Here is a 27,007-nt window from a genome sequence, read left to right on the forward strand (position 1 = left end):
AGAACACTTAACTGAGCTCATCATTTATTTTTGTGATAGCTCTCCAATGTCCAATTTTCGTTCAGATATTTCGAATTCAATAACGTTGCAGGATCTTGAACTCAGAATTGGATCAGCTAGAAAGGTAATAGTCTCAAACAATTCTCAAACATCATCATCGAAGGTTAACATAAGCTACATGTTCAAATGATCAACTGTTCATCACCGACCAACGTCCACGTAAACTGATGAAATTAGTGCGAATCTCCCGCTTATTTTCAAAGTAAAATCTTTAATTGTAACAATGGAAAAGCATAAAAAATTCCACAATTTAAGCCATAACTGCATCGTTGCCATCATCTATGGAACAAGTCACAATGCAGTCCTCATATTGCCATTTTGGAAATACTCTTTTGTACAAATACAGGAACACCGAATCGAACGACTTCAGTTGTCCGTCGAATACGCATTTCATGTGACCGTGGGTTCCTGAAATGAATATTGTCATGAAAAAAAAAACCGCAAAATTATGGTCAATTGATGTGTGACAAACCTAAAGATTCCTTGATATGCCCCAAACGACCGCACCGCGTTCGTAGTTTGATGGGCTTGAAGTATTCCACGTCTTCTTTGTTGAAGAACATGTATCTGATGGTAGCCGTTTTACGATTGATCTGTGGGTGAAAAATAAAAAATTTATTTCAACCAGCTGACCTCTCCATCTTCTATTTTGTTTACCTTAAATGGATGACCACTCAGAACGATTCGTTTTAATACAACACGATCTGGATTGCAAGACATCAACACACCATTTGCAACCAATTTTAGCGTAGTGTCTGGCTGCTCTTGGAAGCAGAGAACAGGCGATGGTGGAAACTGTATTGGCGCATAAAATGTGGCGACGACTGTTTCATTTGCACGGAAGAAGCGTTCGTATTTGTGCTTGTCACCATTGGTATGCGCACTAAATATCGGATTGACAATAAATCGTCGGAAACCACACTGAACGATCAACTTTTCCTTGGACTTAATAGGAATCGTCGAGTCGGGTGACCGTTTCAGGACAGCATTTACAACACACATTTTATGTTCGTGTGGCAATAATCCGTAGAGAATGAAATGCTTATCTGATTGGGCAGTCAACCACGATCGCCACAATGCTTGCGACACATTAGCAACGTGAACGGTGATGTACCATCCGGCCTCGGCGCCATCGATTTCAACTGCTTCTTTGATTAACCGTCGCTTGATGCGATCAAAATTCTTGAATTGATAGATCCTTGCATAATCAATGGGAAGGTTTTCCTTTACATCCCATGGCGACGTGCGAAATGATTCGAGGCCGCGGTAACGTTGAAATCTCGTACGAGCAGGTATGTCCAACGGTGTGTCAATTTCATCGGGCCATTGCTGATCGACTCGAGCCTCTTTGATTTTGTCCCATGTCTCACGTTCCTCTTGCAAATCCATATCCAAATCGTACTTATCATCGTTGACGGGTGCTTCTGACACGGTAACGGTATCAAATTCCTCGTCAGCATCATTTTTCTCAAATTCATCATCTGAATCAGGCTCAGATTCGCATGACATGAAATTTTCATCGTTGTCATCGTTGTCCGATTCCATTTCATCGTCATCGTCACCATCATCATCGCCATCCGAATTATCGACTTCCTCGATATCGGGTATCCAACAGGCCTGATAATCACTCATACCTTTCGGTACGCGTTTGATTAATTTCGATTTTTTGGTCTCTTCACGGGCCATTGCTATCTCTTCATCTGTCGGAAACGTCTGTTCGGCATCCATAGCATCGGGAATATTTTCCCTTTGTAATGAGACTTGTTGAGATGGGTCTGCTTTTGCAAGAATTCTGATTTCATTGTCCATCGGTGCATCGTCGCTGGAAATTGGATCAAACTTTTGTTAATTTTTCACTTTGAGGCTGATCGCCTGTTTTGTTTCGAAAATGAATTTCTCTTACCGACTTTTCTCCATTCTGTATATATCTACCGGAGCATCGATACGACTCATTTGAAAATCACCAAGACCGGGAATATGAACCAAATTGTTTACGTTCAATGGGACACCTCGCAGAAAACCAGTCACCTCTAACGTACCAGTCGTCTGATCTGTAATTTTCGAAGCGATCCATTTACAACCCGATAACGATCGAAATGAACACTTTTTACCTGTTTCATTTGCCACAAAATTGACTGACTCAGCATAGAGATGTGGCCGATTGGCCTTGTTATGCAAAGTATTTTTCTTTTGTCCACCGATTCTCCTAAAAATGCAAAATTATTTTTCAAAAAATTCTGCTGTCGGTTTAAGACAAATCTTTGTCAAACAAACCTGAAGTGATTCAATGCGTCCCCATTTGTGTCCAGACACATAAGTTTTTCGTTGGGAAACGACTTGGAAATGAACTTTTGAATATTGGTCTTCACTTGTTGCTTGCGTTTCGGTGCAATGGATTCCAGATCCATGAGCGATACAATGGGCGTTGGTATACCTTGTGCAATTGCCATGTTCAGCACTCGTTTGCCCCATTTATCGAATAAATCGTCCTCGTTTCCATTAGCTGAGACCAGAAGCATTGTTGTGTCGCACACCTTCAAGCAATCGAGTGCAGTGAATTCATGACCACGGCCGACTGGTGGTATTATGAATGAAAATCGTTGCTTAAATCTCGGTATGCTGTGGGTGTAGAAGATAATGTCAGCTTGAGTGATGAATACGAACGAATTTAACAAATTGCTTACGTTATGTGAGTGACTCCAGATGGGCTACGGGCAACAACGACTGTAGGATCACAATTCTCCAGAATAGAGAGAGCTGAACGTGGATCAACCTGCTCGTTCAGCGGCAAAATACAAACTAAAAACGGGGCAGTGTTGTTACCACCGAGGGAACGTTTCTTGGCCAGAACTTCATCACGCTTATTTTTGCGAATCTTTTGATGTACAGGAATTGATGAGCATTAAAAGCAAAGTCTCTAAGCAAAATTCCAGACAAATTTACCTGCTGTGCCTGATTCCGTCGTTGATCCTTGCGCACCAATTGTTTGTGTCGCTTGGTTATTGTCTTCACTGACACTTTGCCTATTTAACATTCCGAAATTAATAGAGATCAACGTAGCTGAATTTCGTAGAGGTCCGCTTGAAAACACTCACCCTTTTGATCATTGTCAATGACTCCTTTCGACCGATGTCGACCCGTTTTGTGTGCCTTATTCTTTTGTTTTAATACTCCAGCACGATGAGCAACCCTGTCAGAACCCATGATGTTAAAATTTACTTCACTTCAATCGAATTAATTTGTTTTTGTACGAAATGTTGAAGGCAATAATAAGAACAGCATCCAAACTTTAATTTTAGGTTAACTTTCTCACATTGTCCGAAATATATTTGACATTGCCATGATGTTTACAAACGGTGACGTTTGATATCATCAAGTACTAAAAAGACTAAAAATGACATTTGGTTGAAAAGTGCCAATATTTTTTGTAGCCGCGTGTCTAAAAGAGCCGTCTTACCATAGAGTCCATAGAGTGTTATGGTCAAGGCTGTATACTTTGGGGAGGTCACAAAGATCGCCATTTTATCAAGGTTCTGAAAGAACAGGTTAAGACACCCACGAGGGCGGCTGACACACAAATTTTGACAAATAGATGCTATTTATTGAACATACTTATTGAACCAGTTTCCACTGTAATGTGAATTTAGCACAGTGCCAGATTCACCATCTGAAGAGTAATTTGGCACCATGCAACTTTGGAAATTGGCACACGGTAGCCATAATAGAAAAATAAATAAAAGTGAATGGTGTGCTAATCATAGTTAGCCGTCTGTCACTATTAGTCAACATTATTTACCTATAAAGGGAAGGCTTGGCAAAAATTAGAGAATTGTGATGTTTCGATTCGAGGAACAACGTTTAGCTGCTCGACGAAGATTGCTCAATAGGGTCGGAAAACGACAATTCATCCAAGACATCGCAACTTTTATGCAAGATTTCGTAAAAGGACGAAATTTCTAGTTTGGAGACAAATTATTGAATTTATCTCGATGCCTTCAAAGCCATAGCTTTTTTGCGTCATTTTGTAAAAAGACAAATTTCTTAGTTTTGACCATTACATTATGGCAGTGATTACATTATGGCAGTGCCGGTTTTTTAACGTTGCGATTTGGCAACGGACTAAATGCAACATTAGGACTCACCCACAGCAGTGAGTCTACCTCTATGGTTTTGACTGCGAAAACTCGTAAAATGACAAATTTATTGACTCACAGACTCAATCATAACTTCCAGATTAAAATGAGTTAGCACAAAACTGGCACACAAGCTTCGTTGCGTGTGCCAAATTCTCAAAAACCTAGGAAAAAAGGTAATCTGGCACATGTGCTAGATTCCACTTCATGTACGGAATTTGGCACCCCCTTCCCGTGTGCCAAATTCTCGGATCCCGTCAAAATATTTGATTCTCTTTCAACAGGTTTAGATACGAACGATAGGACCGAAGACCAGTTTATTATAACTTGCCTTGGGTTACTCGTCAAAATATTTCTTTCTATTTCACTAGACTGTTATGATCAGAGCGAGAGTTCCGAAGACCAATGATTTATAACTTGCCTTGAGGTAGTTGTCATTGCATATTTTCATATATATTTTCACATATCCCCCAAGGCAAGTTAAAATAACCAAGGCTGTATACTTTCTGCGTGACCTTCCCAAAGTATACAGCGTATAGAGCCTTGAAAATAACTGATCCAATTTATATATCCTTCTCTATGATTATAATAGTCTACATTTTGACTCGTCTGATATGATAGTAACTGTTATGAGGAACAAGATGGTTTAAAAGCCATCGAAGTATAGTATAGGAAATTCCGAGATCTCAGTTCCTTTAAAATCTCATGGCATAGCTGACACAGTTTATAGGACTGTGATATATGAAAAATATCATCAGATCTATTTTTGAAGCATTTTTCAGACATTTTTAACGAGCTGTGTACTCATCTATACAAAGCCGAATCAATATAAGCCGAAATATTATATTTTCGTAGTATAATAGCCTAATATTTTGTCCATCTAAGGCTTGATTTCCACTTACCAAAAAAGTACTCAGTGTGAGAGACAAAATTGAATTTTTAAAATTTTTGGTTTGTTTACTTGACATTTCGATTTCTCACGGCACAGAGTACTTTTTGTTGAGTGGAAACCATACTTAATAGAGAAGAACTTCCATTTTTGATCAGAGTAAAGAGTTTAAATTTCGTAAATGAACAAAGTCTGCTGGCTATCCCAAGCTCTATACTTTCGCGAAAAACATATTCTTTTTCGCCTGGGAACTGAGTGAAAAATATTCGTTGGAACCGTGCGCAACAACAAACGACGTATGTGATAATTTCAAAAATGGCATCTTATGTATCAGTCGATTGATTTCAACATTTTACTTCAAAAGTTTTATATTGTTTTCGATCCGAAGTTGATTTTATTTATCGAATTATTTTATGTTTTGGCCAATGTGTAAAAATAATTAGTTGTTATAAAGCAAGGCTATCGACGAAATGATAGTTCAGGAACCTGTACAGGTAAAATGGAAAAGATTTTTTTTTCTCATTCCTTTTTTCGACTATCGACATAGTTTTCATAGTTAATTTGATCTATTGTGTGTGTGTGTCTTAATTTCTTTTTGTTGGAATTATGAAAATATTGGAAGCAGAAAAAATCGATTGTGGACCACCAGCATTATTGATTTATTGCCTTTGTCTGGCTACGAATTTTGTTTGCATAATTTGCGTCAAATTTATTTTAGGCAGCCATCTGGCACTGTTTAAACCACTACGCCTATCAAGATGCAACTTTTCTGGCTGAACGATTGTATTCAGAAGGTTTGTTTATTCATTCGACATTTTCGGCCCGGTGGAGTGAATCGTAAAAATATCATCAATTTCAGTTGAAACGGACGATTCATTGTTTACATTGGCAACTTGCTACTATCGATCAAATCAAGTGCACCAGGCATTCTGGGTTCTTAATACGAAGGGATCCAAATCACCACAGTGCAGATATTTACTGGCTAAGTGTGCATTCGAACTGAAGAAGTAAGTGAAAATCAAATTTTTCGATAAAATACGAAGGGAATATTTGTTCAAAAGTGCATTGAAAGGCGATCGATTGTAATCATTTTCGGTGACAGACTTTGTGGTTGCGCTAATAGTGTCGTACAAATCGAAAATGGAGTTTTGCGTTTTGTTTATTTTTATTTGTTGGTTTCAATGAAATTTGCCACATCAATTGAGTTTGTTTGTCGATGATTATTTGGAGCAATCGAAACGAACTTCTAGTAATGTGGGTGTAACTGTAATTGAGTATGAGTACCCTAAAATGTAAATACTTCACATATTGACGAATTGTTGCAAGAGCAACACCTTCTTCAAGGTAAAACTTGATTTTTTGTTTTTGTTTCACAAATTTTTTATGTTAGTCAAAGTATGCAGGTCTTGTTCTGTTATTAAAGTGCGCGTGGCAATAATATTGCCTCGCTCAATTTGCATAGCGCTAGCGCAAGGTTTTTTGTTCGTCGAAATTTTACCATTTTGAATCAATTGATATAAGTTGGGTGTTCCTGCCATATTCAAGCTGTTGAACGAATAATAAAACCTTGAGACAGACATTCATTCAAGACACTATTTAATCGATACATCGCACTTCATATATTATATATGGTAAAGCACTCCCCATTCAAAGTCGTCCCATTTCGTTTTCAGATTTTGCGATGTCGAGTCAGCTCTGATAAACGAGAATTTCATCGAACTGAAACATTTGGACGAAATTTGCAAGGACTTCGGTGAAGTGGCTTGTTTTGCATTGCAACTGGTATCGAAAGTATGTACACAAACCGAACGACACACAATTGCGGCCGAAGCAAATAAGCGAGCGTTGAAATTGAACCCATTTCTGTGGCAATCGTTTGCGGATTTGTGCAACCGAGGCCACAAACCCGATCCGAAGGCCATTTTTCAATTCACAAGCACCGACATATTCGCTACATGTCAGAGCAATAGCAATTTTAGCTCCGTTGTACTGCTGGGTAATGGGATGAACGACGCCAGTGACATCAACCTAATTGATTTGCACTCAATGACACCGGATCAGCCGATAAATATTACCCCGACGTTGCGAGCAATGGATGATACGCCACCGAACGATCCAATTGTTTACAGTGAGAATGCCACACCGCTGCGAAAGCAGTTCCCCTATTTATCGACTATGAATCCAACGACACCATCATTCGGTGCTCTAGCCGTGATAAATAGTCCAACCGAATCACAAATTTTGTATAATACTCCGCCGCATCAACAGCAAATGGTACCGACATTGGTCGATGCGAATGATCAAAAGTCTGTGATGAAGAAAATCAAGACCGTAGGTAGCATCGTTAATCGTAAAGACACGCCGTTGCAATTGAGCAAACCGTTATTTAGTCAAACCGGTAATATAACGCCGCGAACGCCGAATCCAAATACGATGGGTGGACAGGTGCGTCGTTCGTCGCGATTGTCGTTTAGCAATTGTTCGGTGAAGGAGAACAACAAAAGTGCGAACATAAATAAATTTGTACCGCCGCGATCGCCGACACGAAGGACGAAGCGTATGACGAAAATGAATCTCAACAACACGGCATTGAATGAGATAAACGATAAACAACAGAAGATCGAAAAAGAAAAAATTGAGACGGTAACATCGGCTGAAACGAAAGTTCTGATCAACAACACCATCAACACGGCTCAAAATATGGCACAGGAAGTGCTGAATATGAAAAGACACAGTGCCGAAGGACTGATCAATTTGTTGCGCGAACTAGGCGATGGTTATTTGCAATTGTCGCAATTTAATTGCAAAGAAGCCATCGATGTGTTTAGTAACGTTGCGCCGCATCAATTCACCAGCTCATGGGTACAGAGTATGATCGCTCAGGCACACTATGAGGACCGTAATTACGAAGCATCAACGAAAATATTCCGTGAAATTCACAAAAAGGAACCACATCGCATCCATCTGATGGAGGTGTACAGCAGTGGCTTATGGCATTTACAGCGTGAAGTTGAATTGTCTGCATTGGCACAGAATTTAATTGCACAGGACAAATTGTCGCCGGTGACATGGTGTGCATTAGGCAATTGCTTTTCGTTGCACAAAGAACACGAGACGGCAATAAAATTTTTCGAACGAGCTATACAAGTCGATCCAGATTATTCATATGCGTACATTTTGCTGGGCCACGAACTGGTGATCACTGAAGAACTGGAAAAGGCATTGTCGTGCTACCGATCGGCGCTGGTGAAGAATTCGCATCAATACAATGCGTGGTACGGCATCGGAACAATTTATCACAAGCAGGAGCGATACAATTTAGCCGAATATCATTACAAATCCGCGTTGCGTATCAATACTAGGTGTCCCGTGCTAATGGTGCACATTGGAACAATGCAATTTTATTTAAAGAAATGCGATCAAGCACTGCAAACGCTGAACGCTGCCATCGCTCTGGATCCAAAGAATCCGTTGTGCAAATTTCATCGAGGTTCGCTCAACTTTCACATGGGCAAATATCCGGAAGCACTCAAAGAGCTGGAGGAGCTGAAGCGGGACGTGCCAAAAGAGTCCATAGTTTATTATTTATTAGGGAAAATTCACAAAAAAATGGGCAACGTGGATGCGGCAATAATGCACTTCAGCTGGGCAACCGATCTCGATCCGAAAGGAGCTAATAATCAAATAAAAGAAGCATTTGATTCGAATATAAGCCAAAGTACAATGGGCGCCGGTGAACCATCCGAATTGCTGGAATGCAGCGATGAATCGGCTCAATTACGCAGTAGAGAACCAAATGAAGCAGTCTATGACAGTGATAGTAACGAATGAAAGACTGGAAGAAACGTTATATAAAATTCGTAATTAATTAATTCAAACAGAAAACAACACAAAACACACATTTTGACTATAATTTACAAATTATGAAGTTCAATATGATACTTAGATAAACAAACAAACAAAATAATCGTAAAAGAAAGAAAAAACCATGCAAAAACCAACAAAACTATTTCAATGTGTCGCGTTAGAGGTAAATTTTTATTTAAAACTTTTAGCTTGCTGTTTTGAAGTTTCAAAAACGAAAAACATGGAGAAAAAAAGAGATTCAAATAAAAAGTCAAAACATTTTACGATCCACGAGTAAGCTTCTTTTGATTGACTAGTGTACAGATGGAGCACAAAAGACAATATGAATTCGACCGGAACCTAAGAATGAGAAAATTACTTTAATCGCCAAGGTAAGTTGTCTTCTTCTTTCTCGTCCAATAGTGAAACTTATTTCGATAAGCCATATTCCGACCACGCGAATGTATTGACGCAAGCCTACAGATCACTCTAATCTCTATCGTAAAAAAAGCTCTTCAATTTTTTATGAGCTGATCAATGAATATTCAGATTGTCGGAATAGCTTAATCAAAAGACAAATTTCTTAGTTTTTGCCAAAAAAAAACTTTAAAAGCAAGTCAAAAAATTAAGCTTTCACAGACCTGCGACGACTAGTATTATTCACAGCTCCATAAATTCTCCTTGAAACAACTTCTTTCATTCTTTTCGAGACTCTAAGATCACTCAATTCTGAAACCCTTCGGAGATCAACGAACAAATAACGAACTTTATCACGATCACCTTTTCTAAGTCGTCAGTTAAACTTTAGCCGTAAGCTCTACTTTCCTTGAAAGTACCTTTCTAATGACACCCTACACGACCCTGTACGGCTCGTGTAACTGGAGAAATTTTTATAAGAAAAGTGCATGTTTTCGGTTTTTGATCACCTCACACTAGCCACACAAGCTTCGAAGAATTTTTTTTGAAAGTGGTTTTGGCTTCTGGGGTCGAATACCTTATTGGGCATATTTAAAAAAGTCCAATGGAAAATGCGTCCGATTTCAAGATTCTGTTTTTCAAAAGAATCCCTCAAAACTTTACAACCTGATGAAACTTTTTTGTCCGTGGATGAATTGAATTACATTTTAGTTTAGTCAAATACAACCCACGGCTAAAAATTGATTCAATAATTCAGAGTTTAAGAGGTTCCGAGCGTACGCTGAAATTGTAGCATACATTTGTGCGTTTCGAAATTTTTGATCGCTGATATCTTTTTACGAGAGCCCTTTTAAAAAAATGTACGACCACATTTTCGAGTAAAAATATGTCAGCTTTGAATGACAAATAAAATAATCTGTGAAAGTTCCATGTGCTTTGAGAAAAGTGTACCTTTGATGCAAATTTGGGGCATCGGTACAGTTTTCTCAAAGCACATGAAACTTTCACAGAAAATTTTATTTTTTATTCAAAGCTGACATATTTTTACTCGAAATGTGGTCGTACATTTTTTTAAAAGGGCTCTCGTAAAAAGATATCAGCGATCAAAAATTTCGAAACGCGCAAATGTAGGCTACAATTTCAGCGTACGCTCGGAACCTCTTAATGTGGATTACTTCATCGCTGGCTATCGATGACAATTTATTGTTGCACAGAAAAACAAAATCCAGAAAGAAATGCCCTTCTGTGCTTTTGATGCATTTCATACTTGTTACAACTCACAAGAAAAAGAAGAATGAAAAAAATCAATAAAAAAATAATTAATACTTAATATAATAATGTGGCATATTGTGTATATTTTATGCCAGCTAACTTCCAATAAAGGATACAATCTATTCGCATCCGAATATAATTCCGAATCAATCTGACAAACACCATTGATTTAAAAAAAATTATCCGGACTATTCAGCATAAGTCTCATCCAATCCAATTGTTTTACACATTGTAAATAATTAATTTGTTTAAACTCTATGATGCAATCTGGTCCATTCCGAATCCATAAACCTCCATTGGCATATTTAACTTTCATGTGCCGATGTTTGTCTTCTTCTTGTTGCTCTTTGAATGAATTGATTGATTTAAGGCTGTTTAACTGAGAATAATCTAACAGTCTTTTTTGCTTCTTATTTAAAGTCGGAGCATTATAATTTGATCGATTCTACTCATTTAATTCATTTTTTCGCAATTCCGGTCCATAATTATCACCTTTCCATGCATCCATTTAATGTCGTTTTGAAGGTATTTATTTCACTGTTTTCCCGGACACAGCCCAATATGAACTTTTTTTTCGAACGCAGTGCGTTATCAACTTTTTTTTCGCACTCAGTGCGACTCAGCACGCTAAAGAACCTATTACCTTCAACGAAGGCTAAATTTTTATAAATAAAAGTCTTGCATTGACCAGAAATCGAACCCCCGACACCAAAAGGTTTTTGAGCACAAAGCAGCGACTTTAACCATTCGGCTATAGAGTCACACAATTATACCGAACGTATTGTTGAAGCGTATATACTAAGCATTGACTACTCGATTTCATTCAACGCGTCTCTTTACATCACATTGCAATGTGTATTATAATGCAGCCTTCTTGATCGTTCAAATGAATTTCTGTATACACAAGAATTTTAGAACAAAATGTAGGACATGTTTTGCATTGGAAAGGTGATTATGGCCCGGAATTGCGAAAAACGTTGTATCTACCACGGTAGGTATGCCGGTATTTTTTCGCACACGACGTCTTGTCGTACCTACCTTGGTAGATAAATAACTATTAAATAATTGTAGTTTTCGAAGAAATCATTTCGAAAACATTACCTAGAATCAAATATGGGATATGCTTCGAACAGACGAAGTAATAGATTTTATGCTTACACCGCGATACGTTTGCCATTATGTTAAAAATACCAATCTGAAATGAATTTCTGAAAAATGCTTCAGTATAGTCTACGGAGTATTTAATCGAATGTATGTAAATATATTGTACAACTTTTATTATTATAATGAGCTATACTCTGGTCAACGGTTATATTTAGCCTAATCTATTATTCATCCTTAAATGATCTGGTGCATGCATTTATACAAATGCTTAAATCTATACTTGGTTACTACAGACAGATGGTTATATTAATTATACTAAGTCGTAGTAAAGGATCTATAAGCACTGCAGACTAACTAACTAATGAGGCTCTTTTTTCAGAAATTGAAGGATAGTGTTTCAATTTGAGAATTTATATCTAAAGGTATAGTACGTAGATAATCCTTGTATCATGTATAATATGGTCATACGAGTCTCGCCTACCACCCCCAATCGACTGATGTTCTGTTTTCTTTCTAATCCGTTGTGTATTGGATTAAATAATTTAAAATCAATGGGCTATTAGCAGAATCTAATTATGTACTAATGCTGAAAATAAATAAATCCAAAATTATATACATAAATCTATGCTAATCAATGTTGGCATCAGTCGACATAGTGCTCGGACGATAACAGGCATTATTTTAAGGAATTAAATTCACGGGTATTCCATTTCGTACCCGACCGAAGTAGCTGCAGCAGCAGTAGTTTTTGCAACTACTTCATAAAAGAGCTCTCAAAGCCGCTCACAAGCTGCCGTTACGTTACCCTACAAAGCAGCTTTTCGAAGTTGAGTTCCCACGGGTGCTCACGATTCCTAAAATGTATGAGTTCGCGGTGTGTAAATATGTATTGTATATGTACTGTTGTCTGCATGACCCGAAACACCATTCCTCGGAATTTTCTGATAAAGTGAATCGCTACGGCACGAGGTTCTCCCACCTTCTTAAGAGGCCTATAGTGTCGTCTAACTACGGTAAGTGTAGTCTGCAATATGCTGGGCCGACGCTTTTTAATGCCTAGACGCTTAAGGACGAAACTCGACTTGAAAGATTCACTCGTGGACTGAAAGTATACTTGCTAGCGCGGAGTGACTCTTAACTCTAGCTTAAAGTTTAATAGACCATGACGCGCGATAAATCATTAGACCAAGGTAACTGATCTATGAGCGAACGATTGACTTAGCACTGGATCACGATTTGTTCTTTTGAACTTATTTTGAATATTTTTGAAGATTATGAACGCTACCATCATTTATTCTAACTTTCCTTGCTTGCTGCCCGTTTTTTTTTCTATCCTATTTTGCTTGTTGATTTTTGTTAATTAATTTTTTGTTCAGCCGGCTGTTTTTTTTTTCTTTCTTTTATTTATATTCTTTCTATGACTGATTCATACTTTGTACGATTTGTTTTACACCTAAAATAGCTCCTTTGAATTTTTAATTAGCATACTGGAGCTATGCGGTTTTTATGTTCAGTTTGGACTTTTTTGTTAAATAAAGAAGTGAAGAAGTAAAAAAAACTACTTCAAAAGGCTCGATTTAGCTCAGAAACATAAAAACGAAAAAGGGCATTAAAAATGCCGGAGGCACTTCTGCCTATTGTTTTTTTTAGAGAAGTAGATATGTAAAACGTGACGGAAAAATTAGCAAATTTTAAGGAATTTAATTCCGCTAAACTAGGCCCTGGACGATAGATAGTGTTTAGAAATGCTTGCCTGACAGGTAATGAAATGAATTATTTGTGATTTTCAACAGGTCAACCATTTGGATGTTCTATGAATGCTCAATATAGTCGATACTTTCATCATTCACAATTTCTATAATATGTGCTATACTATATTTCGCTATATATGAGAACCTGTATTATCCGAGTAGATCTAAGGAATTTGCTAAGACGAATTACTGCCTGTTTTTTGCATGAAAATTTCCTTGATTTTACCAAATTTTACGAACTTTCATTTTTCTTGAAATCGAGAAAATCAAGAAAATTTGGGAAAACAGTCTAATTTTTCCATATACACCCAAGCCAGATTTGTGACGCAATTTGATTCAGCTGTTTTTCAGCTGATCCACTTACACAACCTCACTATCTTATACTAGTTCATATGGTTTTACCACTACCACGCGCTGTCGTTCTCATATTAACACGTATAAGGCCGTGAGTTTGTATGAGTGGATCAGATGAAAAACAGCTAAAGCTAATTGTGTTAAACATTTAACTACTCTCACTTTTTCTAAACTTATTTCTAGATTTTCTTGAATTTTTTCGAATTATAGAAAATCAGATTTTATCGACATTTTCTTGATCTTCCTAAGATTTTCTTGATTTTCTCGAAAAAAAAATTCTCAAAAGAAGACGTTCGGCGAACGTGAACTGTAACAATTTTTTTTTTACAAACATTTAGAAACTATATTCACACCACTGTGATTGCTATTAATTTATTTGTTTACATGTTACGCTTTAGCTTATATATATACGTCGACAATTACCTTCTGCATTAAAATAAACGAAATATCATTGTAGTAAATACTTCTATAATCAGTAACAGAGAACTATTGAAACAGTGAGGTCTCGAAGCTAAAATAAAATCTCAATTCCGAATAGTGAAGCTTTCCTGTTTCGGGCTTTGAAATGTTTTTCAAACTCTTTTGTTTCACTCATTTGTTGGTGCGTTCTATGACTCTTTTCGTAAACGAAAGTTTAGATCTAACTGAACGAAATTGTGCGACTACAAAAATGCTCTCCAGGCTAATAGTAGATAGCAAACAGCCAACGTTATTTTTCATGAACTTAGACAGTGAAGTTCTTGAAGCTTTCGTGAGGTCACACAATCTACAGTTCACATCGGTGCTGGGTGATATAGAACCGAGCTCAAATTTTAAAATGCCGAAAATTGTCACTTCAATTGTACATATAGAAAGCTACATTGAATTCGAACACTTCTTTAATCTCATCCGACCGGAATCGTTCTTGTACGATGGACACTTCATCATGATCTACGACAGAGCAGATGCACAGGAAATAGAAAATATGTTTCATAAGCTGTGGAAGGCATATATCTACAATGTAATTATACTGACAACAACGAATCCAAAATCATCTAATTTAGTGTCCGTATTCACTTACATGCCGTTTGCTAATTATTCGTGTAACAGCACCAAGTCCGTACAAATTAATGAATTTAATAAAACATCAATGAAATGGACGACGAATGTCTTCTTTCCGAAAAAGTTTAAGCAAATGAACCGATGTCCTATAAAATTTGGATGTTATGTTGACAGTCCAGGTGTTATAATAAATAGCGGCGAGAATGGACTGAAAATATTTGGTGGAATGAACATCGATATCACAATTATGATCAGCGATATATTGAACTTCACGTTAAATGTATTGGAGTACGAACAGGGGATGGGCGTAATTTTTAGCAACAATTCTGCAACTAAAATTCTGAAAAAAGTGCTTGACAACGAGGTTGACGTAATAATGGGTTCAATTCAAAAAGCGAGATTAAGAGTTTTAGATGCAACCCGTTGGGTCTATGCTGACAAACTTGTTCTTGTCGTAACTCCATCACTTTTGATCGATCCGATCCAGAAAATATTCCTACCATTTACGTTCGCCTCATGGATTTCCATTGCTATGGTGGCACTGCTGGCATGTTGCATTATAAAACTACTGAAATTTTCTCCGAAGATTGTTCATGATTATGTGATCGGAAGCAACGTTAAGGGAAGCATGTTGAACGTGTGGAATGTTCTTCTTGGTGGAAATCAACAAATGTTACCGCAAAGCAATTTTCCACGATTTTTGCTCGTCAAGTTTTTGATCTTCACAATGATCATGCGAAACTTGTATCAGGGAGGTGTGTTCGATATTTTAAAAAGAGACGTGCGAGGTGTTGAATTGACAACGGTTGATGAGTTCATTGAACATGAATTCACTTTCTACGTTTATCCATCGTTGGCAGACCGGTTGAAAGGATCGAAATTGCTGCAAAGGTTTGTAACATTTTGTAGAATAAATTTTCACTGAGGGAAAAGCCAATGTTTCCCGTAGTGATGAAATAGTAATTTGCATGCTTTTTTTTACCATAGGGTCGAAAAGTGGCGTATTACACACTTAGGGAAAACAAAAAAAAATTGGTTTAGGTGTCAAAAGCATGTAAAACTATTACGAAACTCTGTATAAAAGTTGAAAAGTCTCGTTTTTGTGTGTTTATTGACCTCGCCTTCGCCTCGGATGAACAAATTTCACACGAAAACTCTACTTTTCAACTTATTTTCCCTTGTTATGTAATATATATTACACACTTGTCACGAAGAAGTCGAGGCTTGCCGAGACTGATAGTGACAAGTGTGTAGTCTATTTTATCACGTAAGCGAAAACAAGACAACGACCTGAAGTGTAATTCTTGAATTATTCTTCTAGTTAAGTAATTTTGACATCCGAACACCGTGCGTATGTGATAAATAACTATTACGTAACATGGACAAAGACCGAAAGCACTTTTCCGTGTTACGTATTGAGTTTTTCATGCTTTCCAAGAGGGTTGAAACTAAAAAATGCGTTAATTCATTGTGCGAAAGAATTGCCATTTTCAATCGACTCCCTTAGCAAGCATGAAAACTTATACTTGCTATATTAGAACATGTCACTTACAACAGTAAATATTTACTGTTTTTTCATAGGCACCAAGTCATTCAGAACTCTGAAATACATCAGTACAATATCATGACACTGAATCCTTCTTTCAATGGAGCCGTGTTCAACTATTTAAGACCCATAATTTACGACAACTTAATACACCGAAAAAATTTCACTCTGAGGACTTGTAAAGAAGTCATTTCCTCCAATTCATTTGTTTTTTATTTTACGAAAAACTTTTACTTACTCGACGAATTCAATGAGCTGATACAAAGTTTTGACTCTGCTGGACTAATTGCTCACATTTTGTCGAAATACGAACATGAGAGTATCTTGAATACAGTTCAAAAGCACCCACCAGCCGCACTGAATTATCGAAATATCGAAGGATTTTTCACACTATTTTATGTTGGATGTGTGCTAGCACTTATAAGTTTCATATGTGAAATTGCTGTCGCATATATGAGAGAAAGGAAGATAGCCAGGGCAATTGTGAAGGACATTTGATTTCATGCAGAATTTTAGTGATGTCATGTGCAACGTGTAAAATGTGTGGAACTTAGATGAAGAAGGCAGAATCGATTTAATCGTGCTAAACACTTTAAGTTATATGACATAATTGGCAATAGAATGAAGACAAAGCACCCAGCATTGTAATAGAAAAAGTGGAGTGTCATAAGTCATGTCAGTGTAGTAGGTGTAGTACACTGAGTTTACCATGTAATGATGAGATTGCGATTTTCACTCATAAATTAAATTTGAAGTAAAAGTTTTATGGTGAATCACCTCTTCATATACATTTTATGGAGAAATTAGTGATAAATGTCCAGTTTAACGTCGATTTGTAGTGAAAATCGCAATCTACCTAATTTCATTAAAATTATAAAAATATCGAAAATCAGTGGACGTCATTATTATGTACAGCCCCTATGTACAACCCCTACGAACGAACTCTATTTGAGTGAAATTCAGTTACCGAAACTTACCGAAAGCATCGTAGCCAGGAGACCGAAAAATGAGCATGTAGCACTGTGGTAAATTCAAAAAAGTTTGTAAAAATTGTGGGAAGAACAAATAAAGAAGTGGTGAATGTAAAACACATTTTCAGTCATCTGGCAGCATTTTGATGTTGATTGATACTTTGAGAATGAGCACCTGTTCATAAACCGCTTGGTAAAAGTTAATGGAGTTAATCGATGAAATAACTGTACTTATAACGAGTTGTCGCTTTGTAGTGAAAATCCGGTAATAATACTCAATAGACGAAACATCTGCTTTTTGGGAATAACAACGACTTGATTTGTAGCTGTAAGGAATTTCAATTTCTATCAACTTCAAGCATGAGTGGTACCCTTAATAGGGTACTGAAACTTGACAGTGTGTAACACAACTGTAAAAAACAACAACAAGAATTGAGTTGTTTCTATGCGTTAGTGCTCCTCGCAGTAAATTTAATTTATCAAATAAATCGTGTTTCGAGGGGGCAGGGGTATGTCCGGTCATAAACTTTTTTTTAAAGAATTGATTCCAGTCATTTCTGTGTTGAGGATCTAAAAGCTTCAGTTGGCATATTTTATAAAGAGCTCGTTTATTTCAATTCAATGGGAAAATAAAGACGAAAAGAAAAGCCCTTCCACATTCGAGAACCTTAACATGACTAGCATAAGTGGATACTGCAGACTAATAAGTAAACTGGTGAATATGACTGAATGCAACTGAGGAAAAACACAGATTTTCCTTGTTCAAAACGATATTAATGAATATTCGATTTACAATTGTTCAGTGCTCTTTCCAACGGGTGAAGTGACACCATGCACTTTATTCATGTGCAGTCTCAGATCGACATTTTGCACATATTCCTTTTCGCACATTGTGCATTTGCGCTTCTTATTTTTGTGTCGAGCAAGATGTTTTGTCAGATAGTTCTCGTGGTTGAAGGACTGACCACATTCATGGCAAATATGCAGCTTTCCAGCATGTAGTTTTGCGTGCACGGCCAAGGAACTGCAAAATAAGATAAAAGTTTCTGAGGTTAGTCCCGACGATCCGGATTGTCGAAGAAAATGTAAGTCATTACCTTTTCAATGCGAACCTCTTGTCACACATATTACAACTAAACTGCACATTATGTCGATGTCGTAATGCGACATGCTTTCTTAATGCATATCTGGTTGGAAGTTTTTCGTGACAAGAATTACATTCGTAGAACGGTAACAAGGGTTTGCTGATATATTTTCGAGGATAAACTTTGGCCGGTACTTTGGTATGTCCTTTATTGTGTACTTTGGCAAAGTGTCTTTTCAGGTATTCTTTCGATCGAAAACCTTTTCCATTTTGGCAAATTTCACAGAAAAACTCTTGCGAAGTATGTCTGGACTCTATGTGCTCCTTCAACGATGTCCATTGTTTAAATGCAGAACCGCAAATGTCACAGATATGGTTTTTGATGTTGAAGTGCTTGCCATTCATATGCCGTTTAACATTATCATATGTCTTATGGCAGATCGGACACGATTTCCATTTACTTCTGTCGTGTCGTCTCATATGAGCAGTGAATTGTTTTCTCGTGAAAAATTCTTTGTTACAAGTGGAACAGTTCATCACAGGCTGCTTTTTCGGTGCGCCACAATGCTTATCCTTCATATGTTCCTCGATGTTTGCTTTCGTTTCGAAATTTCTGCTAACTTTACAGATATCACAGAAAAATTCGTCTCCTGCAGTGACATGATGCGATTTCATGTGCTTCTGCAGACCGACGAAGCTCCGGTACTCCCGACCACAGACACTGCACTGATAAGAATCGCCGTTGAAATGCTGTTGCAAGTGTCGATCCATTTCGCCAATGCCAATTTGTTCCTTGCAAATTGAACAAATCTGCGATTGATGCGTACCGATTTCGCTTGTCTTGTGCACTAAGGGTTCATCGCTCTGATCACCTAGGGAAACGATGTGAATGAGACAAATGACAAATTCAGCGCGAATAATCTTTCGAAGCACCTACCATCTTTAGGATGAATGAGAAGAGCTGCATGACTGAAAGAATTCTGCGATACGAAAGTGTTGTTGTATCCCAATGCTTTCATTTGTGATATCGAATTTTCTATGAGCTCGGTTAATGGTTGATGGATGACAGTGCTCATTTCTTCACTTAATTCTGGCTTGATATTTATACCAGAAAACTCAACTACTAGCGTGTCCTTTGGCTGATGTACGATTTCACAGCTATTACTTGTCTCAGAGTTTGCAGTTTTATCCACAACGTCAATAAATTCCAAGTCAACTTCACGTTTAACTTGGGCTCCGCATTGTTCGATCAAAGTTTGTAACTGTGGCCAGCTGCTGAGTTTCAAACTGAAAAGCGTCTCATCGCTTTCCTCACCGAACACTTTCACTACCAAATCGACGTTAATGAAAATTGTGTTCCGTATCGACAGATTTCCATTCAGCATTTTGTTCAGACTGAAAATGTGTAAACTTCGATGCGATGGCAAGACCATCCAGTTCTCAAGGCTCAGTTTTCCGGTTACATTTTCACGCAGATTATCAAAATCTACTATTTCATCTCGAATCGATGTCGAAAGAATGGTCGAATGACTCTGCGTAGCAGCACCTGTTCAGAAATCACTTTGTGTTAAATTAATGCAAATTGTGTAGAAATTGAATTCATTTACTTTGACTGTCCATGCCAGTTTCTTGTAAGGTGTTAAAATCTCTGTTTAATTCCAAAAAACTCTATTTTACATCCGTACTCTCCATACAACATCACAGTAACGCAAATTGTTGATCAACAAATATGACAGTTCAATTACTGAACGATGGCCAACTGACAAATCGAAAGCAAATATGTCAGTCGCTGGTTCCAAGCCGCCAATCGTTGATTTCTCTTTTACCGAACTAGGTTTTAGCACCTAAGCGAAAACGAGACAACAACATAGAACTGAAGTGTAATTTTTGAATTATTCTTCTAGTTTAGTAATTTTGACAGCCGAACATCGCGCGCCCGAGGTACTTTTACTCATCGTGATACGAAAAATCAAATTATTTCCCGAGTGTAGCTTGACGTTTTCCTTTACGAAAGAGGGAAAGACCCTAGGAACGGAAAGTCCATTTTTCCTCCCTAGTAAAGGAAAGTATGCTTTCACTGGGTCTTAGGACTTGAAAAGGATGAATGAGAGAAGTTGATTTTTTTCGTCATCAGGTAAGTTGGACAAGCACCAATACTATTCATTTTTACCTCAATGATGGATCTTTAAAGTGAATGAATATAGTCCTTGCTTGATATTCCTCCTGTTGTTAGCATCAGCGGTTCAAATTCGGATTGGTGTGGGATTCAATTGATCAAGGAAAGAAAGAATCGCCTAGAAGACTGATCGTTCTTATGGAAAACGATTTCGGATGAGTTCAGTTTCGATGACCTATCTTATTCACATACAGGTGCTAAATATAAATTTCCATGAATCGACACTTCTATCTAATATATCTGGAAACTTCAGGATCAATCTTTCAATCCCATGGACATTCGGACATTCAGAAATTTCATTTTTTAAAAGTCATTGTGAATATTAGATGAGGAGGTTGCCAGTCGCCAGAATTTGTAAATTTTATGAACAACCCCTACAGTGAACGACATCTCAAATGTCTCACTGTCAAATTTTTCTGAGAATTTTATTGTGTCATTGCAAATTCACAATGACATTCTCTGAAAAAAATGACAGTGAGACATTTGAGATGTCGTTCACTGTAAGTTATTGTGAAACTAAGCTAAGAATCCGTCAAAATTTGAAAAACTTTAAGAAGAAACATGACGAAAGCAACATGTTCGGAACAAGTACTTCTGTCCAGACAATATAGATCTTGCATACCTTACCTTAGTAAGAGAAAGTATGAGAAAGTAATTGGGTAGGATGAAGATTCATGTTGATATTGCACTACAATCAATTAAAATCGTCGCTGTTCATCTGTTCAATGAATTCAATTTATTTAATCGATTTCGATTACAATTTCTTTACATTTTTTTTATATTGATATTTCGTACTGGTACAATGACTCCATGTACTTTCTTCATGTGCAGTCTCAGATCAACATTTTGCACATATTCCTTTTCGCACAATGTGCACTTTCGCTTCTTAATGTCTTTATGTCGGTTCAAATGTTTTCTGAGGTAGTTCGGATGATTGAATGACTGACCACATTCGCGGCAAATATGCAGCTTTCCAGTATGCAGTTTTGCGTGAACGACCAAAGAACTGTAAAATGAGACAGAAGTTTCTGTGGTTAATATTTTATGCCGAAAAAAGTAGTAAGAAAACAAAGCCCAAAAAAGCCTCTCATTACCTTTTCAATGTGAACGTCTTGTCACACACATTACAAGGAAAATTTGAATCGTCTCCAACAACATTGTGCCGTGTTGCAAGGTGCGTCTTTAATGTGTATCTCGAAGAAAGTTTTTCGTTGCAAAATTCGCATTCGTAGAAGGGTTTGCACAGATTTTTTCGTCGCTGATTAACTTTGGCATGTACTTTGGCAAAGTGTTTTTTGAGGTGTGCCTTCGAACGATAATCTTTCCCATTGTTGCAAATATCACAGAAAAATTCTTCATGCGGCATGTGATGGGTTTCTATGTGCTCCTTTAATGATACCCATTGTTTGTATGCAGAACCGCAAATCTCGCAGACATGATTTCTGATGTTTAAGTGCTTGTCATTCATATGACGACTCAGACTACTGTAACTCTTATTGCAAATTGGACACGGTTTCCACATACTTTTGTCGTGTCGTCTCATATGAGCTTTGAATTGTTTAAGCGTAACAAAATCTTTGTTACAAGTAGAACAGTTCAATCCTTGCTCCTTAATCGACTCTGCGCAATGTCTACTCTTCATGTGTTCCTCGATGCTTGCTTCTGTTTCGAAACATATTTCACTCTCGCATATATCACAGAAAAATTCGTCTCTCCCAGTGAAGTGTTTCGATTTCATGTGCTTTTGTATACCGCTTAAGCTTCGAAATTCCCCACCACAGACATGGCACCGATAAGATTCGCGATTGAAATGCTGTTGCATGTGTCGATCCATTTCGCCAATAACGTAACTTTCGTTGCATATGGAACAAATCTGTGATTGGCGCATGTATCTGTCGTTTGCCTTGTATGACATTAGACCAGCGTTCTGATAACCTAATTTGTGTGAAAACAATGTCAATTAAAATTAGAAATTTCATTCAGCGCACGGAGCCTTTTAAGTTCCCTACCATCTTCAGAATAAATGAGAGGCGCTTCGGGAAAGAAAGAACTCTGCGATATGAAAGTGTTCTTGTACCCCAAAGCTTCGCTTTCTGCTATCGAGCTTTCTATGAGCTCAGTCAATGGTTGATGGAAATCAAAAACCTAAAAAAAGGAAATGAAAAATTCGAGTCGTCATTGAATCTTATTTCGCTTACTTCTGCTTCTGCCTTGGTATTTATACCACTACATTCAATTGCAAGCGTGTCCTTTTGCTGACAGCTATTCTTGACTGAGTTCGCAGCTTTACCCACAACGTCAACAAATTCCAGGTCAACTTCACGTTTAACTTGGGCGCCGCATTGTTCGATCAAAGTTTGTAACTGTGGCCAGCTGTACACTTTCAAGCTGAAGAGCATGTCATCGTTGTTTTCACCGAACACTTTGACTACCAAATTGACGTCAATGAAAATTGTGTTCCGTACCGACAGATTTCCGTTCGATTTTTGGTTCAGACTGAAAATGTGTAAACTTCGATGCGACGGCAGGACCATCCAGTTTTCAAGACTCAGTTTTCCGGCTACATTTTCACGGAGATTGTCAAAATCTACTATTTTGTCTCGAATCGAAGTCGAAAGAATGGTCGAACTGCTGTGAGTAGCGGTACCTGTTCGGGAATCACTTTGTGTTAATGCAAATTGCGAGAAAATTGAATTCGCTTACTTCGACTGTCCATGTCAATTGCTTGTAAGGTGTTCAATTCTCGGATTTTGTAAGGTAATTAATTCCGAAAAAGCCTTTTTTTCGTCAGTACTCTGCACACAACGCTATACAGTTGTTGATCAACAATTTATTATGACAGAATGATTTTCAAACTGTCAAATCTAACGCGAACATGACAGTCGCACTTTCAAGCCGCCAAAATCGGTGCTTTTTGTGTCATTAAAAACCGAATAAGACCAATGAAAGTATAAACCGGTATTGGCCAGTATAGCTACTAACCGATATTAATTAATTGAACGGATATTAATACTTGATATGTTTATATGAATAAAAATGATTTCGTTTCAAAGCACTGCTACAGACGTCAACAAGCCTCCAAATGTTGACACATGTATGCGTGTGCTATGTGTTCTAACTCACACCAAGAAAACTTGACTCATGTCTTAACGAAAGAAATGCTGAGCCTATTTATGTTGCATTAGCCTCCAAATATTTTCTATGTTAATACTAGGAGTAGTGCTATGGTTCGTTCGCAAAATCGCCATGTCCTCCCGGCATTAAACCATACCTGTTTTATAATCTCATTAAAGAAGACGTGAACTGATTCTATGAGAGCTGTGTATACTGTTACCATAATAGCCTTCCCACTTATTCTTACCTTTTTACGGATCTGTCATTAAATTAATGTTCCGCTGAAAGTAGTTTTTTGGTTCATGTTTTGCGTGGAATAATGAATATCTACAAATTGAATGATTTATTCATTTCCTCGGATTCGGATTCTTCTGAAAAACAGAAGATCGAAATCGGACGCATTTTCTATTGGAATTTTTTAGATGTGCCCAGTAAGTTATTAGACCCCAGAAGCCAAAACCACTTTCAAAAAAATTCTTCGAAGCTTGTGTGGCTAGTATGATCAGACTTGCACTTTTCTTACAAAAATTTCTCCAGTTACACGAGCCGTACAGGGTCATGTGGGGTGTCATTAGAAAGGTAATTGCATGTACTTCCGGGGCAAATGGGATCTTATTGGGTTTAAAATTCATCCACACTGAGATATGTACAGTTGAAGTTTTCAACCGAAAAAAGACTGAAAACTTACACTTTTCTTACAGAAATTTCTCGAGATACACGGAACGTGCATGGTCGTGTGGGGTGTCATTAGAAAGGTAATTGCCCATTCTTTCAGGGAAATGCAATGAAGTGCAAGTTTTTGGTTTTTGATCACCTCACACTAGCCACACAAGCTTCGAAGAATTTTTTTGAAAGTGGTTTTGGCTTCTGGGGTCTAATACCTTACTGGGCACATATAAAAAATTCCAATAGAAAATGCGTCCGATTTCGATCTTCTGTTTTTCAGAAGAATCCCTCTCAGCCTACACTTCCTTTAGTTATTCCATACTGATTCGTTGCTCTGTTACGGTTACCTTGATTACCAAATTAAACTTAGTAAATAAAAAGGATTTTTTTTGGTTTTAACTAAGCCATAGGTTGATTCTTTTGTAATGAATCGACCAAGAAATTACACCAAAGAAAAAGAAATTTTGTTCAGGTCAATGCATTTACTTAACGACTTCGACCAGAAATATTGAGTGTTACAATCGTTACCATCAATCAGTCAATAACAATACCATGCACCTTTTCCATGTGATTTCTCAGATCGAAATTTCGTGCATATTCCCTTGGACATATTGTGCATTTGCGCTTGTTCATGTCTTTTTTTTGTTTGAGATGTTTTTTGAGGTAATCCGGATGATTTATGGGCTGACCAGATTCATGGCAAATATGCCATATATGTGTTCTTTCGTGCGCAGCCAAAGAACTGTGAAATAAGTTAAACGTTTTTGTATCAGTCATAACACTAATGTTTTTGTCGTGATGAAAGTCTAGTCTAGTCATTCGAACAAAGACTGCTACTAAAAAAGCCTTTACCTCTTCAATGTGAACGTCTTGTCACAAGTTTTACAAGGAAAAATCGGATGTTTTCCATCGTTGTGCGGTAATGAGACATGCTTCTTCAATGAGTATCTCGACGGAAGTTTGACGTTGCAAAAACTACATTCGTAGAAGGGTTTCCTGGCATTTTTTCGTCGCTGACCGGCTTTTATATGTACTTTGGCAAAGTGTTTTTTGATGTACCCTTTCGACCGATAACCTTTTCCATCTTGGCAAATATCACAGAAAAATTCTGCATGCGGCGAGTGTTGGATTTCTATGTGCTCCTTCAACGTATTCCACTGTTTGTAAGCAGAACCGCAAATATCACAGACATGGTTTCTGATGTTGAAATGAATATCTTTTATATGCCGACTCAGACATCTGTAGCTCTTATTGCAAATCGGACAAGGTTGTCGCTTGATTTCTTCGTGTCGTCTCATATGAGTTCTGAATTGTTTAAGCGTTAAAAAGTCTTTGTTACAGGCAGAACAGTTCATCTCTTGCTCCTTGATCGGTGCTTTCCAATGTCTATTCTTCATATGATCTTCGATGCTTGCTTTGGTTTCGAAGACTCTCCCGCTCTTGCATATATCACAGAAAAACTCGTCTCTTGTAGCAATGTGTTTCGATTTCGCGTGCCTTTCCAAATCATGGGTGTGTCGATATTCCCGACCACAGATATAGCACTGATAAAGTTTACCATTGAAATGCTGTTGCATGTGTCGATCCATCTCACCAACAACGCAACTTTTACTGCATATTGAACAAATCTGCGAATGGCGTATATGTATCTCGTTCGCCGTGGATGGCGTATTGTGATAACCTAAGGTATGTGAACATAATGTCCATGAGAATTAGAAATTCCATTCAAACCACGTAACCTTTTAAGCCACATACCATCTTCAGAGTAAAGTAGAGGGGCTTCGTCAAAGAATGAACCCTGCGATACGAAATCGCTGTTGTGTCCCGAAGCTTCGTCCTCTAATATGGAAGTTTCTATGAGCTCAATGAACGTTTTATGTAAATCGGAAACCTAAAAACAGGAAGTGAGAAATTCGAGTCGTTACTGAGTCTTATTTCACTTACTTCTGCTTCTGGCTTGGTATTTATACCACAAAATTCATCTGGTAGCGTGTCCTTTTGCTGATGTTTGATTTCACGAGTATTCGTGACAGAGTTCGCACTCTTGTCTACAACGTCAATAAATTCCAAGTCAACTTCACGTTTAACTTGGGCTCCGCATTGTTCGATCAAAGTTTGTAACTGTGGCCAGCTGTACAGTTTCAAACTGAAAAGCGTCTCATCGTTGTCCTCACCGAATACTTTCACTACCAAATTGACGTCAATGAAAATTGTGTTCCGTATCGACAGATTTCCATTCAGCATTTTGTTCAGACTGAAAATGTGTAAACTTCGATGCGACGGCAGGACCATCCAGTTTTCAAGACTCAGTTTTCCGGCTACATTTTCACGGAGATTGTCAAAATCTACTATTTTGTCTCGAATCGAAGTCGAAGAAGTGGTCGAACGGCTCTGAATTGCGGCATCTGTTCCGAAATCACTTTGTGTTAAATTAATGCAAATTGCGAGAAAATTGAATTCGCTTACTTCGACTGTCCATGTCAGTTGCTTGTAAAGGAGTTAAATTCTCGGTGAAACTAATTCCAAAATAATATTTTTTATGCTCGTACAAAACATCAACTACAGTAGATTGTTGATCAACAA

General features: G+C 37.6%; 5 protein-coding genes across 5 annotated transcripts; 2 read left to right on the forward strand and 3 right to left on the reverse strand.

The window, feature by feature from the left end:
- Window positions 1-259: 259 nt before the first annotated feature.
- LOC119080368 (pre-rRNA-processing protein TSR1 homolog) lies at window positions 260-3,408 on the reverse strand. The gene is made up of 9 exons (XM_037188665.1): window positions 3,156-3,408; window positions 3,004-3,083; window positions 2,745-2,935; window positions 2,335-2,679; window positions 2,172-2,266; window positions 1,964-2,111; window positions 718-1,882; window positions 533-653; window positions 260-468 (listed from the first exon to the last, which is right to left on the reverse strand). The coding sequence occupies exons 1-9, from the start codon at window positions 3,262-3,264 to the stop codon at window positions 311-313; spliced, it is 2,412 nt and encodes an 803-aa protein (XP_037044560.1). The 5' UTR covers window positions 3,265-3,408; the 3' UTR covers window positions 260-310.
- Window positions 3,409-5,376: 1,968 nt separating this feature from the next.
- LOC119080369 (cell division cycle protein 27 homolog) lies at window positions 5,377-9,222 on the forward strand. Its single transcript, XM_037188666.1, has 4 exons — window positions 5,377-5,576; window positions 5,801-5,876; window positions 5,942-6,089; window positions 6,756-9,222. Exons 1-4 carry the CDS (start codon window positions 5,553-5,555, stop codon window positions 8,911-8,913), a joined length of 2,406 nt encoding a protein of 801 aa, XP_037044561.1. The 5' UTR covers window positions 5,377-5,552; the 3' UTR covers window positions 8,914-9,222.
- A 5,421-nt stretch (window positions 9,223-14,643) lies between these two features.
- Window positions 14,644-15,792, forward strand: LOC119081089. Its single transcript, XM_037189830.1, has one exon. The coding sequence runs from the start codon at window positions 14,644-14,646 to the stop codon at window positions 15,790-15,792; it is 1,149 nt and encodes a 382-aa protein (XP_037045725.1).
- Window positions 15,793-17,977: 2,185 nt separating this feature from the next.
- LOC119080372 (zinc finger protein 287-like) lies at window positions 17,978-20,256 on the reverse strand. The gene is made up of 4 exons (XM_037188671.1): window positions 20,076-20,256; window positions 19,406-20,014; window positions 18,482-19,340; window positions 17,978-18,408 (listed from the first exon to the last, which is right to left on the reverse strand). The coding sequence occupies exons 1-4, from the start codon at window positions 20,086-20,088 to the stop codon at window positions 18,174-18,176; spliced, it is 1,716 nt and encodes a 571-aa protein (XP_037044566.1). The 5' UTR covers window positions 20,089-20,256; the 3' UTR covers window positions 17,978-18,173.
- Window positions 20,257-21,357: 1,101 nt separating this feature from the next.
- Window positions 21,358-26,976, reverse strand: LOC119081090 (zinc finger protein 423-like). The gene is made up of 10 exons (XM_037189831.1): window positions 26,891-26,976; window positions 26,369-26,829; window positions 26,180-26,315; window positions 25,277-26,105; window positions 24,962-25,166; window positions 23,348-23,405; window positions 22,843-23,291; window positions 22,654-22,789; window positions 21,739-22,579; window positions 21,358-21,650 (listed from the first exon to the last, which is right to left on the reverse strand). Exons 1-10 carry the CDS (start codon window positions 26,901-26,903, stop codon window positions 21,410-21,412), a joined length of 3,369 nt encoding a protein of 1,122 aa, XP_037045726.1. The 5' UTR covers window positions 26,904-26,976; the 3' UTR covers window positions 21,358-21,409.
- Between the last annotated feature and the right edge of the window lie 31 nt (window positions 26,977-27,007).

The sequence above is a fragment of the Bradysia coprophila genome, unplaced genomic scaffold (assembly GCF_014529535.1).
Source record: "Bradysia coprophila strain Holo2 unplaced genomic scaffold, BU_Bcop_v1 contig_350, whole genome shotgun sequence".
Lineage (NCBI taxonomy): Eukaryota > Metazoa > Arthropoda > Insecta > Diptera > Sciaridae > Bradysia > Bradysia coprophila.